General features: G+C 41.9%; 1 protein-coding gene across 4 annotated transcripts in view; it reads left to right on the top strand.

Moving 5' to 3' along the window:
- rusc2 (RUN and SH3 domain containing 2) overlaps positions 1–16,399 on the top strand; it is a 41,492-nt gene that overhangs the window by 8,727 nt on the left and 16,366 nt on the right. For all 4 annotated transcript variants that reach the window (XM_041937369.1, XM_041937368.1, XM_041937366.1 and 1 more), the window contains exons 2-3: positions 11,613–13,365; positions 14,471–15,047. In XM_041937369.1, the coding sequence (XP_041793303.1) occupies positions 11,797–13,365; positions 14,471–15,047 (2,146 nt within the window). In that variant the 5' untranslated portion in view covers positions 11,613–11,796. The remainder of the gene's footprint in view (positions 1–11,612; positions 13,366–14,470; positions 15,048–16,399) is intronic.

Genomic DNA, 16,399 nt, shown 5'->3' with positions numbered 1-16,399 from the left:
CTTTAGCTCGCCGAGGACGCACAGGTAGTTCGAGGGATTGACTTGTGCGTTAACTGCTTGTGCTCAGGTGCACATGCAGGTGAAAAGCTTCAGCTCAGCTTGCTCTAGAGGAAAAGTGCTCCCACCGAAGCAAACCTGGAATCTCACGATGCACCACAGAGGTCAGTGGAGAACAGCGATCGATGGTGCAATCGACTAATGACTCAACATCAGTGTGGTAATTTATCGATGTCCACACAGCACTTTTAAAAGCGAGCGTTTCAATAAACTGAATCTCTTCCCGCTTCGGCAGTGATGCTTCGTAGCTGGCCCAGACTTTTGACCTGTGAAGAGACATACAGATGGTAGCATTTTCCTAAAGGGATCAATAAGACTTCACATTTCACTGTATCAACAAGTGCATAGACATCAGTTCCCACCGTATATGTATATATGGCAGATTCAGTTTTTTAGCTGAACATAAAATAATTACAATAAAGAAGCAATTGGCATACTGACTTTGATGACATATATTATTATTTGTTTGTTTATTAAGGCGTCCTTATTGGTATTTGGCTTCCACATGGGCCAGCTGGGCATGTGCCTGCCACAACACACTTTTGATGCCACTCATCTCTTATAGGTGTGCTATCAGCAGAGCTTTAGGGGTGGCAGCATTGGCCGGTGCGTAGTTCAGGACAGAGTGAAATAACTGACAGCCATTTGAGTGATTGCTGTGAAATCTGTTTTACAGCCTGGTGGAGCTGCTGCTGTGGCTGTGAGCTCTAGTTCTTATTATCTGTGCATTAGCATCACACAAAAAAACATATTGTGTTGTTTTACGGTGCCGTCACAGATAAGGAAATGTGCTAGGAAAGGCTAATGTTTAGAAGTGGTTGAATTTAATACCTTTAAATTGTGTCATCTCAACCTGCAGTTGAGTCCGGTTTGACAAACTTCCCAGCACTTGGCTGGCGTCGGTGGGAAATTTCCACCCTGAATACGTGGCTCAGTAAACTGTGACACAGTCATTTCCTCGTTGCTTCCTTTTTTTCTCCCCTTCTTATCTGTCTCGATATTTTTGACACACTGTATCTTCCTGTTAGACGAAGAATAACTGCTTAATGAGTGGCAATTTTCCGAGCTGTAAGCGGCGACGTGAGACAAACCCAAAGTCCCGAGAGGCGGTCGAGGTTGTTCTGTTTCGGCATTCCTCCTTTTCAGCTCTCCCACTCTTGTTGTCAGGCTTTATTTGACACTGCTGTGAGATTGTGAATGTGTGCAACAAACAAAGCTCTTTTCATTCGGTTAGCAGCACGCACACACACACACACTCACACTCGGAGCACTAAGCTGTAACTCAACAGTCAGACAGCTACAGTGCCACTGGTGCAGGAGACGAGAGAGCAACGGAGGCTGTGTGAATAGAGGATAAATGAAATGAAGTTCACAGTGACTGTGCTGTAGAATCATTAGCATTGAAAGCAGGCTGGGTAATCAAAACCAACAGGCAGCTAAATGTCTGTGGGTAATATGGCCCTAAATTAATATCACAATATTTCAGGATATTTCTGCAAAAACGATATTCTTGATGACAAAATGCAAAATACTGAAAAATATTTTTGCTTTAGAACTCACATTAGCTGTCGAGTTGTCATGGGATTTTTGATTTTTGGCTCCCCTCGTGCTCACTCAGGTGCTCCTTCTTTTATCATGTCAAAAATTTTACCAGTAAAATTGTCAGCAATATGTTATGGCACATCGCTAGTCTGTGATCTTTGGCTTGTGTCCTTCAACCACGTAATCATGTCAAGGTTATACATGCTTAACTATTAAAATCTTTTCAAAGCTTTGTTATAAACTCAGTTTACCCATCATGGCAGCATCAGATTAAAGAAAGCAAGGAGCAACTAGAGAACAACAAAAAAAGAGTATTCCTCCACCATTGGCTGCAAGCATCACGCTAGATGTGTTTAGTTTATAGCAACTGTTTCAATGGTAGTTAAATTACTACATTTCAATGTAAAGCAGGTCCCAACTCTGAGAGACACCATTTGACGTGGCTGCAAATGACCAAAAAGTGCAGAATGGGCATGTCAGGTCACACATTAAAAAAAAGAGTCAATTTTGGTCAAATCATCACTGTATTCTGAAGGTGGTATTGTTCTGCATCCATACCAGCAGCACGGTTAGCAGCTTAGCTTTTTGCTCTTAAGAGACAAAGAATTATCTTCATCATATGGACCTTGTAAACTTGGTCAGTGCATTGGGTTCATCTCATCCAGCGTGACTGAATCAAAACTAAATCTGTCAGACACTGTTCGTGCTTGAAGTTCTGATTAATGGGGAATAACGTGGACTTTTCTTTAACTTTAACTTTATAACTTTATTTCGATCACGTAAACAACAAAAAAATAAAAATAAAAGCATACATGTATACATGCATACATACATAGCAATATATACATAGTACCTATATAAATAATAATAATCAAAAGGATTCATAAGGAAATAAGTGCACATTAAAAAAAAACAAAAAACAAAAACAAAAAGCAATCCAGAAAACAGTCACATCTCATAAGCAACATAGTTTACATGAGCGAAAGGGAGTAGGAAGAAGTATAAACTTATCTAATCCTACCCCTATAACCTAACTTTTAATATGTTCTAATTAATTTCGTTACTAATAATTTAATAATAATAATAATTAATATAATGATTAATTTTCATAACACTATGTATCATTTCCAATTGGCAAGTAAACACCTTGTGTAAATTATACAATGTATCTCAGGAGAATCATTTCTTTATGTCTTTTTTTAAACAGAATTATACTCGAACTGTTTTTGATTTCAGTGCTCAAATGATTCCACAGTTTTACTCCACAAATGGTGATACAGAAACTTTTCCTTGTTGTGCGAGCTCTGCCAACCTTTAGATTTGATTTCCCTCTTAAATCATAACCTTGCTCTCTTTCATGAAACATTCTCTGAATATTTCTTGGTAGCAGATAGTTCCTTGCTTTATATAAAACTTGGGCTGTTTTATGTTCCACCAAATCAAACAGTTTTAAAGTTTTAGACTTCCAGAATAAGTCATTGGTGTGTGCCCCATAATCAACCCTGTGAATAATTCTCATTGCTCTTTTCTGTAGTATGAACAGTGGCTGAAGTGCAGTTTTGTATGTATTTCCCCATGTCTCTGTACAGTACTGTAAATAAGGAAGAATTAGTGAATTGTACAGCATATAGAGTGATTTATGATCTAGGACATGCTTTGCTTTAACCAGAACTGAGATGCTGCGAGATAGTTTAGATTTAATATGTTTGATGTGAGGTTTCCAACAAATTTTGTCATCTATTATCACTCCCAGGAATTTATTTTCATGTACTCTTTCAATGTTTACACCATCTATTTGTACCTGTATTTGATCGTGTATTTTACAATTTCCAAATAACATGATTTTTGTTTTGTTCAGATTTAGTGAAAGTTTATTCTTATCAAACCATTTTTTGATTTCCTTTAACACTGAAGTGATGACATCCAAAAGTTGCTGCAAACTCTCACCAGAACAAAAAATATTTGTGTCATCTGCAAATAAAATACAATTAGCTAAACTGGGCACATTACAGATGTCATTAATATATAGTACAAAGAGTTTCGGTCCCAACACTGACCCCTGGGGGACACCACATACAATATTTAGACATTCTGACGAACAGTCTCCCATCTTTACATATTGCTGCCTGTTTCTCAAATAGCTTTTCACCCAGTTCAAGGGAACCCCCCTAACCCCATTGTTCCAATTTATTAATCAATCTACTGTCTAATCCACAATAGAGTAAAAAGAGCTGAGATTTCTATAATGGAAGAAATCTCAGCTCCTGGACAAACATTTGCTGAGTCAACAACCATCAACCATCCACGAAGATGTTAACTTTCTACAGGTCAATAAATATTTGAGCTATTGTGGCTCCTTTCCTTTTGTATCGTGTAAATAGTCTCAAGAATGAACTCAGTTAACATGAGTTGCAGTGTGAGTGTGGACTACATTCATCATCCTAATTGCCACCTCTGGCTGTGTCGTCTGTCTCTGCCTGGCGAGGGTGCGCCTTCACTGGGATGCCCCCCCTGCCAGGCTCAGACTTATTCCTGGAAGTACAGCCCTGATGATATAAGAGGGAGGATGTCTTTGCTTTCCTTTTCCTCTCAGTGTTTGTGGGAGAGTTTCATAAATAGGTCAATTTCCTAGCCTGCTCTCCAAAACGATGACATACAGTAATGTGGGTTTCCCAAAGAATCCATTAAGGATGTGTTTGTGGAGAAAAATCAAAGCTAATTAGCTCTTATGAGGACCCTTAATGACTCCCTAGCTATCAGAATACTGCCATGGATAGAAAACCCTGGTATTATTTTTCTCTGTCTTCCTTTTCCTTTCTGACTCTGTCCTGTTTGAAAGGAGAGCAGAGGACCACGCCAGTCTGCTCCTGTTTGAATCCCTACTTATGCTTTAAAATTTCGCAATTAGGTCAAAAAGCCTAGTACATTAAATAAAACACCAACACTGTAACTTTAGCTTTCTTCCTCACTTGTGCGAGGAGAACGTGACCTTTGTATGATGGTTAGTGGGCTGTCACAGCAGCTGCTTGTGTCTTTGAGCTCAATCTTGACAGCATCTAGTGCCTGTTTATATATCCATTTCAGCACTAGAGCAAAATCTGTGGGTAAAAGTTTATGGGTGAAGACTAACACAAATGCTCAGTGTCAGTCTAAAGGAGTTTCTGTATGTGCACTGCGTCTCTTTTCCATCTCACTGTTCTTCCACCACTGATTACCATGCTTATTTTGTTTTTGACGCATCCATCATTCCCCCCCTGGATTCTTCTTATGGCTGTTTGTGCATGATGTCTCTCGCAGCATGGCCCCTCCTGACTGGCCGCTATTGTAACTAGGGTTTCTGATGTTGCGTGGGAAATGAAATTTGATTGGCCGTGCTCAGACGCTTTGTTCTTGTTAACCCGTTATCTGATCTGATCTGCTGTAATCTTGGAATAACACAAATCTCAGTGGTGCTATTGTTGGCTTAAAGGGAAAGGATGTCTGAGCCAGACCTACTCTGTAAAATGCTCTTTGTTGACTGGTGTGATATAGCTGCTTAGGACCTGAAAAATATCAGGTCCTTCAGGTTTAAAGTTTCTCTGCTGGCCACAATTACTTGATTTTGGAAAGCATGAATTTGTCAGGGTGGTTCTGATGCAGGTAGATGAGGTGACAAGTGCATCTTTGTTCCTCTATCCCTGTTTTATATTCAGACATTTTTTGATAAATTCACATTATTTTGATAATAATATAAAATGCATCAACAGACAACTTTAGCCCAAAAAAAGCATCTTAATGATATCACACGTGATGACACAGATCATAAAAGCTATTAAATCATGTCATGTTTACGTGCCAAAGGGTCATCTTTGTACATCTCTATTAAATGTGAGAGGGTGTCATTTAATTACCTTCATCAATATAGTGATCTGTGAGAAAGAATAATTCTCTTAAATAAAGGTCCTTTTCCTGGCCCAAAATCTTACAGTAGTTTCACTGACATTATTTTTGGTAGCTGTCCAAGGTCTTTGGACCGAGTTAAGACATTTTACATCTTACTTTACTGAGACCAATGTCATGTAGGGACTTTCAGTACCAGCGAACACACAGAAGACTCCATTGTGTTGGAAGAGTTTAATTAAAGAAGTTAATCCAAATCTTTTAAAATAGTTTTGCACTTATGATGAATAAATTGCATCATATTGCAGAGGAAAAACCAAGGTGTCTTTTGTCCGTGAAGGACGTCCTACTTATATCAGTTTGAAGATGTGCAGTCGGAGCTTTTGTAGAAGTCCCTTGTGGCATTGAATGAACTAAACCTTCAGTACCAAGAGGAATAGTTTGGTTGCTTCAGTGAATCCAGTAATCTGCTGCTGTAAAGAACTAGACAGAACTGATCATTATGTCTTCCCTGGAACATTCATGAAAGCATCCTGCCTGTATATCAATACTCTCCAGGTGGTAAATCATAACAGCCACCACTCTAAGCACTAGTGCCATAGCTTCCCAGGCTTAAAATGATGATGGTGGTCATGTTGTACAGCATTGTGGTGAAAGTGAAATTTCCCTGTGGCTGTACTCAGAAGTGTATCCTGCTAATCCGTAAAATCTCTGGCTGGTTTGAGCTGCCTCTTCACAGAACTAGGAGGATTAGATGGGACTGTTGCTTTGTACTGACGGTGAACGGATGCAGCGTCTTTCTCTGCATGTGTCTGTGCTTGTGTGGTCTGACTCGTTGTGTTTCTCTGCACAGCTACTTTGTCTGCAGCTGTCTTGCTTACCAAGCTCTGTACCAGAAAATAGAGGGCAAACAGTTTGATCCTCCTCTATGCAAAACACACATACACCGACTTCAATCCTTTTGATCCGGACTTTTGCTTTAATTTAGTTATTTGATCATATAGGTGTTAAACGTATCTCACGTATCTAACAGTGAATTAAACAGACACGCAGCCAAAGATGAGAGAAACAGGTTTGCTCGTAGCCCATGTTAACACCAACTGTCTGGTCTGAACACACATTACACAAGCTAGCCTGCCTGACCCTGTAGCTAATCTCTTAAACCAATTTTAGTTTCCCCTGTCTGGTGTTAACGTTGCCTGCACTCTTCATCAGAACCATTAAGTTAATCTCATTAATGTCGCAATCCACTGACAGGAGTCATCTGACATCAGATACAGTAAAGTTATCTCGCTGCGCAGGATTGTTTCGGACTGAGGATATTTACAGTCTGTTGTATGCTAGCTTTAATAAGAAATGAGCAAGTTGGATACTACAAAATAGTCCAGCACTGTTGACACCCTTGGATTGAGATTTGTGTAGATGTACAGAGCCAAAGATATACGTGGTGACGGATCAGAAGCAAACATAATTGTCAGTAAATCTTCTTCAAACAGATGAGTTTGCAAAACACTCCATAGATGTAGTTTTTTCTGCTTGTATAAGACCTTTGTATTGTCCACTTGCATGACATTTTTTTTCTTATTCATTGTTATTTATTCCATATATGCTGAATCGTTATGTTTTACGCAACAGTGAATGATTAAGTGGACTGCATGTCTGAAAACTACTTCTGGCTTTGGCTGTTAATTGCAGTTGAGTGTTTTCCTTATGTGCCTCTTTGGTGTTATGTAACAAGAGGATCTCTGACTTCCTCCGTGATGTCAGGTTACTTAAGCAGTTGTAGTGAACTACCAGGCTTATTCTGGCAGTTACCACCATTCAATCGCCTATTGTAACCTCATATAGTTATTGATAATGATATTAAACTTTACTTTTGCAGCACCTTTTAAACAAAGTTACAAGGTGCTTTTACGATAAATGGTAAGATTGATCACAATTACAGCATTTCAAGACTACAAATGATAATGTGATAAGTAAAATCAGGCAAAGTAAGATGGAATAAGACATCTCGGAGAATTACATGCACTGCTGTGTTAATTCAATCTAAGCTTTGGTTTAGAGCAGCTAATCATTATTTTATTTTAGACTAATCTGTCTTTTATTTTTTCAATTAATCATTTTGTCCCTATCATTGGAAAAATAGTCAGAAATCTTCTCAGAATCTGAGAAATCTTCTAATTGCTTTTTGTCTTCTTTGATCAACAGTCCAAACCTCAAAGATGTATGTAATTTATGACAGAGAAAAGCAGGAAATCCTCAGACCAGTGGCTTAGCAAAAGTATTCTTAATAATTTTCCATCAGCTTATTGATTGATTGACTAATTGCTTTAGGACTACTTCACTCTAATGAGTGCTCTGTATGATGTCTGTCAAAGAAAGAAATGTGTGTTCACTGCTGTCATTTGTGATTCAGATCATAGTATTCCTGTCACATAGATGTGATTCCCCAAAGTCACTCTGGTCTTATCCACAGTATGCTTGCTGCGATTGCTGTGTTTTCATGCATATTGTAGGAGTGATACTGTATCTGAGCAGTAACAGATAGGGGCTTGAAAAGTGGCCTTGTGGGTACTGTCACTGGTTTAGACTGAAATGGGGAAGATGAATTTAAAAAGCTCTCCCAGCCCCTTAACAGCTATTATGAGGTGCCGTTGAACAAGTCAGGTGACTCCAGCTGCTTCAGTGAAGCATGAATCATATATATTTATTCGAAGGTGACAAATAAGGTGGAACAAACAAGGGCTGCCTTCCCTCAGTAATTTATGAAGTTAAAATAGTAAAAAAGTCAATATCTGTCAAAGTGCAGACCAGTTCTTCATTTATGCCTGCAGCAGGTGGTCGCTGGCAGACAGCTCATTTGTTTGGAGCTAAAAAGGTTGAGCTCCACTGCTTTGTAGGTGAAGCTGAAGCCTCCCTGACAGCTAATACCATTCCAGTCCTTCGTTTAAAAAGGTCATTTGTCAAGAGTGGCATCTCAGTTATTCCCCTGCTCCTCTTCAGCAAACATCATCACGTCTTATCCTACTAACATCTAGCTTTAGACCTGCAGTCTGCGGCCTCAGCTGGCCTTTCTCTTCCCTTTATTTAGCAATAAAAATGATGCAGCATTGCTCACTATGCACCTGCTTGCAATTGTGCTCATAAAGGTTTCGTCTGCATTTGTATTTGCATGTTATTATCTGTGTGAGTCTGTATTTGCACATCTCTTTCATGTACTGTAATGCTGGCTTGGCTCTCATCCCCTGCTCATTTTTTAGTCACTAAAACTGATTTTCTATTCTTTCTTTCTTTAATCTGTAAATCTTCTCGCAGCCTCTTTCTCTCTGGTCACAAAAAGACTTGGAGAAGGATTTAAGAGCCAAAGTTTCGGTTCAAATTTGCATTTAATCGACCTAATGTATCTTGGATTATGCTTTACTGAGCAGGTATAATAGAGGGATTACTCTAAATCTTAGTTAGCACTCATCTGGTCCAGGTCATGATCCTGTGAGCACATGACCTAATGCAAACTTTCATTCCTAATCCAGCTCATATTGTACCTTTACTTGAGAAAATTAAAGGTGATACTAAGGATGAATTAATTTGCACAAGCCAAATTTGATTAATCTGAGTGTGGCTGGATGGCCAATAGACACTGAAGCTGCCCAGTAACCTTGGCAACAGAAATGTCCATGTATCTACTGACAAATTTGTACTGGTGAAAGGCAATTAATGTGGTATGTGAATACATTATTTCCACATTAATTTCAGATAATAATCAAATCACCATAAACGATCAGTGAAGAAGCCTGTCAATGTCGTTGCCTGCTGTTAAACTGCATTTAATACTGTCTGTAACATGGTGGGATGTCCACCATTGTCCTCTGCAAAACAACAATCTCAGCGTTCAGTGCAATTTTAGCTAAGGGAGCGAGTGAAAGGCCGATGGAAAAATTAGTTTCGACATGTTTGTTTTCTTCAGGTAGACACAAAAAAGCTGCTGCCAGAAGAAATGAAAAGAAGGCATCATGGATAATGTAGTCTTAAAGGATAACTTTCGTTTTTTACAACCTGGACCTTATATGTAGCATTAAATACGACCATTTACTCACCCAGACAACTTTGGTGGCATTTGGATTCGTCTTGAAGAAATTAGCCCCAGAGGAGCGGCGCGTATATCCATATAGTGCGAGTACTCGGGGCATCCATGCGCAGCCTCTATATAACGCATAATCTGCGGCGAGACTCGTTCATATTCCAATATTTTGTTATGATATGCTGGTGCTATTCCCCTCTGAGCCGGCGGTCGGCCAGTTTAGCTGTCATTTGGCACAGCTATGGTTCGTTATTGCGTATTCGTAGCCGACCGCCGCAGAGTCGGCCGTGTTGTGGCTCGCTGCTTGCAGCACCCGGCGTTCGGTAATGACATCATCCACGTCAGAGGTAGTTGTCTAGAGACGCCGGATGTTGATAACATGCCACCACGGGCTCAGAGGGGAATAGCACCAGCATATCATAACAAAATATTGGAATATGAACGAGTCTCGCCGCAGATTATGTGTTATATAGAGGCTGCGCACGGATGCCCCGAGTACTCGCATTATACAGATATACGCGCCGCTCCTCTGGGGCTAATTTCTTCAAGACGACTCCAAATGCCACCAAAGTTGTCTGGGGGAGTAAATGGGCGTATTTAATGCTACAAATAAGGTCCAGGTTGTAAAAAACGAAAGTTATCCTTTAACTATAAGAAGCACAAGTACTAAATGATACCACTGACGTGAGAAGCTAATGCTACTCATATTGTACGTATATTGACACCTGAAACCACTACGTGTAACTCTTAACTTTGTGGAATAAATTTTCATCAATATAAACCTTGTTACCCTGCAAATGAAGGATGACAGGCTCGATGCACCAGCAGCCAGTTTATGATTACCTGCAACCAGGCGTATTGTCAGAGTGTCCATGAATCAGACAGCAGGATGCTAAAGCTGCTCTATGCTTTTAATTGGCTATTTAAAATCCACTAATGATCAGCTAAATACCTTATTAGCCTAACAGAGTGTGAATTGTAAAGTAAAGCGATGTGAATTATAGAGTTTTATGGACGTATTTTCAGTTAAAGAGACAGATGATGGTAAGGGAAACGGTTCCTGTGTGTTTGTATTTTGGTGTGTCGTTTAGGGTGTTATATGGGAATGGGGATGAGATCATAGCCCTGTTTAAGAGTCAGCTGCTTGATGTGTGTGTGTGTGTGTGTGTGTGTGGATGTTTCCACTTCCCATGGTGCTGACTCACCCTGCTCAGGGTGCAGATGAGACTAGACGGACATAGTTCTGTACTGTCACTGGAGCTATTTTAGATACGCTTATTTTATCGTGCTTTGGGCGCACAAATAAAACTTATTCAGGAGATGAAAACAAACAAGAGATTGTAGTGTTTAAACCCTACTGTTAAATAGACGCTGATGATGGGTGGATGCAGCTGTGTGAGAACAGTTGTGTCATGTCTTTTGTAGCTCCGGAGAAAGTGATGTAAAGTTATGTCATCAGGGTTATCTCAGCTTTGGCATGGACACTGCCAATTTTGAAGAGGAAGTGCAGGTGCAGTAAAAGATGCTGTTGAGTTTCATGACTGTAGGATTCTGTGCTTTTGAAACTTAACCCACATTCGGGGCTAAAAATGTTTTTCAATTTGTCTTCACACATCCCCCGACTATATGGAAGTACAACATTGAATTACTGGAGTACCACTTAAAGTTGCTTCTTTTTTTATTTCACTAAATGTTTTTTTGGGCCCTTAAAGACTTGATTTTAAAATGTCAAAAGATATAAAACACACCAAACAATAAATAATGTGACACAAGCAGTTAATGGGATGACAAGGAGGGGCTCCTTTGCCATTAAAAACACAATGAGGAATACAACACAATCGCAACAGAACTCTTGACATATTATATTTGTTCTAACTGAGGTTAAAACATGAACATCTTGCTCATTGATCACTCTCTCACTCTGTTTACTGATCCTCTCTACATGATTTTTACAAGCATACAGCCTGCATGTGGAATTTGTGTGTGTGTGCTCTGTTGTCTCTATTTGCCTGCTCCTATAACATCTTTCCTCTCTCTGCCTCTTCATATTTTCTAGATGTACCACTCTGACCACGGTGTTGACTTCCCCGACCTCTCCTTCCAAATCCCTGGCAGCCCTGCAGATCTAGGCCCAGCAAACAGAGTGTGAACACAACCCCCCAACACAACACACATCTACCTTCACCTTCAACAAACAGGGGGTCCCTCTGCTCCAGTCCCACCCTCCCTCCTCCTGGACCATGGACAGCCCTCCGAAGCTGTCAGGCGAGACCCTGATCGTGCATCATATCCCCCTGGTGCACTGCCAGGTGTCAGGTGGGCGGCAGGGTGGCTGCGGAGGCTCGCTGAAGAGGAGCAACCCATTTAGCCCACCGGAGAACCTGGGCTTGAGTCGCACCACTTCCCTTCCCGAGAGAGACGTCCTTCAGAGAGAGGCTCTGCTCTACAGCAGCCTCATCCAGACCTCCGGCGGCTCCTGGTCCTCCCACAATGGAGGAAGAGACAGGAAGGGTGGCGGGCGAGGAGGGAGCACAGCAAGTGATGATTCATCGTTTACCTCAAGCAATTCAGAGGACCAGCTGGTTACAGCTCATACTTTGCCCAGAGCCAAACCGAGGAACAGGAATCCGTTGCGTCATAATCCATTCCTGCTGAATACCGAAGATGATGAGGATGAAGAAGAAGAGGAGGATGGTGACAACCTCAGTGGTTACCTTGAAGACTCGTCTTTTCACCTCCACAGTGACTCTAACACGGCCCTCGATGACGGGATGGCGTCTTTCCACTTACATGACCTTGGCTTTGCTTCTGAACCCTTTCTTTTGCACAGCTCAATGGCTGGAAGGAGTCAGGAGTCCCTGAGGGGCGTAGTCTCAAATCTGTCCAACCATCTGGAGGACCTGGACATTCTAGGACTGGACAGCCAGCGGCGCCACGGTAGCAGTGGTTCCAACATGTCCATGGATTGTGGAGAGCACGACTGGGGCGATGACGACGAAGAAGATGAAGATCATCCTATGAGGTGTGGGCGAAGCAGCAAGACAGGTTCGTACTCCTCCAGCTCCTCCACACAGCACTGCTCCTGCTGTGCACTCTCCCAGAACTACCCTCAACACTTCCCTGAAGCCTTCTTGGAGCCTTTCTCAGAGTGCCAGCAAGGCTACGGCAGCGACTCCTCTTGCAACAGCTCGGACGGTGTGCTCGTAAACTTCAGCGCCATTTACAACAAGATGAACAACGGCGTCCCAGAGAAGCCACCAGTCTCTGGACACACAAACCTCAACAGCTCCACTGACCACTCCTGCACCTCGTCTGTTTCTGATCCGCCAGGAAACCAGCGAGACTCAACCAGAGGGGCTTTCTATTTGGACCTTCACACCTCCCCAACTGAACCTCCCCTGCTACAGCAACAGCCCTCCTGCCTTGGCAACACCTTTCCTCTCATCCGGGAACCGCACCTGTCCACCTCTTCCACGTGCTCCTGTGCTGTAGAGCACCAGGGGGCTCTTGACCTCGATGCCAACTGCAACTCCTACCACCCTCCACATTCTGGGTCATCTGGAGACCTTGCGTCGTGTCTGCAGAGTCAGGCGCGCCTGGTTGTTGCCACACAGAACTACTACAAGCTGGTCACCTGCGACCTTTCGTCCCAGTCGTCCCCGAGTCCGGCAGGGTCCTCAGTCAACAGCTGCTCCGATGAGCACAGCAAAGGCAGCCCCACCCCAACGCAGCCCAGCGAGTACTTCCTGTTTAAGCAGCGAGCTTATGAGGAGGCCCTGGAAGAAGACAAAGATGGAGAGTCATCTCGGGTGAGTGGAAGAGCCAAAGTCTCTACTTTTAACAATTTGTAGTCCATCTAACAGGATGCTTAGTGGGTTCTGCAATGTGATGTTCATTAAATGGCTAATACTGTATGGACCTTATTAATTTGCCGTGCATATGCACAACTAATTCAGACGGGCTAGATTAGTGACCAGGTCAACTCAAGGTTGATCAGATGGTTCTTATTGTTTGGGATTCATCCCTTTATTGGAGATGGTTGTGAGTTAATTTGCAGAGTTGTGCAGAGTTGTGCAGTTGTTCTGTATGTAAAATAGTGGCAGCAAATGGTCTGTAATACAGAACTTTGAAAAACATGGAGCAGAAGAGTCCTGGGAAATAAACAGATTTTCTCACTAATTGTAACATTTGTTAAAAGGGAGAACTGAAGATTACTCATGTAAAGAATCCAGACGATTACATAACATAAACAAATGACAAAAAATTAAAACATCAAACATTTTCTCTCACTCTTTCCACTCCAGTTCTTCTGTATCTTGAAAAACAGCTTGCCGCGGGTGGTATGCATAATTAATCAATTTTAGGCAGTAAGTGTAGAAATACACCAACAAGTACTTTATTTTAGTGATTGGAAATAGAATCTGAGTAGGAGAGCCAAGGAAAATGAAGATCAAAATGGCCAGCAGAGATACATGAACTGTGTTGGTCAAATTACATCAGACTGGACAAAGAAGGGAATAATCTAAAAACAACATAAGGCATAAATAGCAGATAAATGGAAGGGAATAAATTAAACCGAAGGCCGTGTGACAATGACAGTAACCCTTCAAATAGCGGTGACACTGGTATTAGTCTGCTTTATTTTAGATCACAGACACTGACTAGAGTTGTCTGATATAATGTGTAAGGATTATTTTAGCAGTTAGAGCTGAAGGCTATTACCAGCAGTCAGTAACTGTGCCCCTGTAAGGCAGATTAGGTCTTTGGTTTTCTGTGGTTTTGTTGTCCTAAAGAATTTTAAGGTAAAGTGACCTCTTAATCATGGCTGGTAATATGTTTTAACTGATAAGTTATTGGAGAATATTTAACTGTTGTGTTCCTTCTTGTTTTCTTTCCTTATTTCTCTTCTTACAGCGAGATGATGATGATGAAGACGAAGAGGACGAGGAGGAGCAGCAGAAGAAGAAGAATCAGCAGGCAGCCAGTGGGGCTGAAGCTGCTCCCGCCGTGATTGAAGGCCAGGTGTACGTCAACATCTCCCCTCCTGTGGTTGGCCGGGGCGTTATCGGAGGCGGATCCTCCACAGGAAGCCGCCCTCGCTCCCGTAGCTACGACCGCAACCTCGACAAGTCTCCGTCTCCTCGGCTCGGATCTCTGGAGCGTATGTTGAGCTGCCCCGTCCGGCTCAGCGAGGGCGCCGCCCCGGCCCCGCCTCCTCCTCCGCGAGTCACCTCTTTTGCAGAGATCGCGAGAAGCAAACGGAGAAACGGAGGTGCAGGGGGGTCACCATCGCTGAAGGCAGCCGCAGACCCTTTCTCCTCCACTTACTCCACCCACTCCCACTCCTCTGTGGATTTCTCTCCGATCCCAGAGCAGCGTGCGGAGGTTGAGAGTCACAGCATGTCACCTGTACCCTTTACCAGATGTTACAGTCAAGGCAGCATTGAGCAACACCTGGAGGGGGCGAAGGAGACCAGGGCCAAGGCTGAAGGTATGGCACATCTTACTGTATTTACTTCATTTATTTCTTGGTTTATTTAACAGGTACAGCACACATTAATAAGCATCACTGTAAACAGTTGCACATTAACACATCCAGACATTAGCATTAATCAGAAGTTATGTCAAATCTATACTCTCCTTTAGCTTTGTTTTGGTCTCCACCAACTCCTGAGGAAAACATCTGACTCTTTAATGGCTAGCCATAAAAACAAAACAAAAAGCAGAACTAAGACATGAGCTAAACAGTTAATAGATGCTAAAAAGCTCCATCAAGCTCTAGAGTTGGACAGTAACTCACTGATCTCTACCTTTGAAATTATACAGTCATTTGAATCTTTGTTCATGTAAGAAAAATACTGATCGATGGAGCTTTACATTTCCTTTAAAAAAGGTACAGTACATGCAGTTAAAACACACTCTGCAGAGTGATTGAAATATTCTTAGTGCATCAAATTTGACCCAGAAGACTGCAGCTGTTAGTTCTTTTGTGAAAAGGTTAACAATAACTTCCAATAATTGAAATGCTGACATTATCATTCCCACATACTGCATAGACTTACGTTCTACTGCAACAGATCATAGAGTAGTACACAAAAAGAACGGAAAACTGTAGGTTGGCTTGAATTGTTTGCATCATTCAGACTTACACAAACAATTCCACATTAAATGATTTTGTGAGAGTGTTTCTTTGCTTTCTGGACATTTTGCGCGCTGTATCTGTGGCTTATGTGCGTTTGATTCTGTATGTTTAGACCGGCTTCGTGTGTGTGAGAAAATACCCTTGTGCCAGCATGTATAGATATGACGCAGAGTGTGTATCCTCAGCTTTGGAGGGAGTGAAGGGTTGAAGTGGGCCAAACGTGTTCAGAATAACAATCAGGTGAGAGAGGAGATAAAGGTGCAGAGAAACCCCCCCGCTGAGGTCTGCATCAGCATACCGAGCTGCGTGTGGCTCTGCTGCGTTTGCGTGCGTAGCTGTGTGTTTGCATATGTGTGTGTGTGTTTGATCCAAAGAACCTGAAGGTCAGACCCGTCACAAAAACAAGGGACAGTCAGAGAAAGTTGCCACCTCTTTGTCCACAAAGCATTCCCTTACTGTCACTGAGAGATGCAGTTACTTTAATCATGTTTCTGGTTTATTTTACAGAATTCAGAAATCTGTGAACTCTGACTCAGCAGCATCGAGATCAGTAGCAGCTGCCAGTGTTGTTACAGATTGTATTCAGAATGACTAAATACAAACAGTCTTATTAATACAAATGTATTGTATCACTTGGTGTTAAAAATGATACACATAACACCTCTGAAACATCCAGTGGAGTCAGCTAGTGGCAGCAGAAC

The sequence above is a fragment of the Chelmon rostratus genome, chromosome 5 (genome assembly GCF_017976325.1).
Source record: "Chelmon rostratus isolate fCheRos1 chromosome 5, fCheRos1.pri, whole genome shotgun sequence".
Taxonomy (NCBI): domain Eukaryota; kingdom Metazoa; phylum Chordata; class Actinopteri; order Chaetodontiformes; family Chaetodontidae; genus Chelmon; species Chelmon rostratus.
The sequence above is the reverse complement of the archived record's forward strand: the minus strand, read 5'-3'. Positions and strand labels throughout refer to the sequence as shown.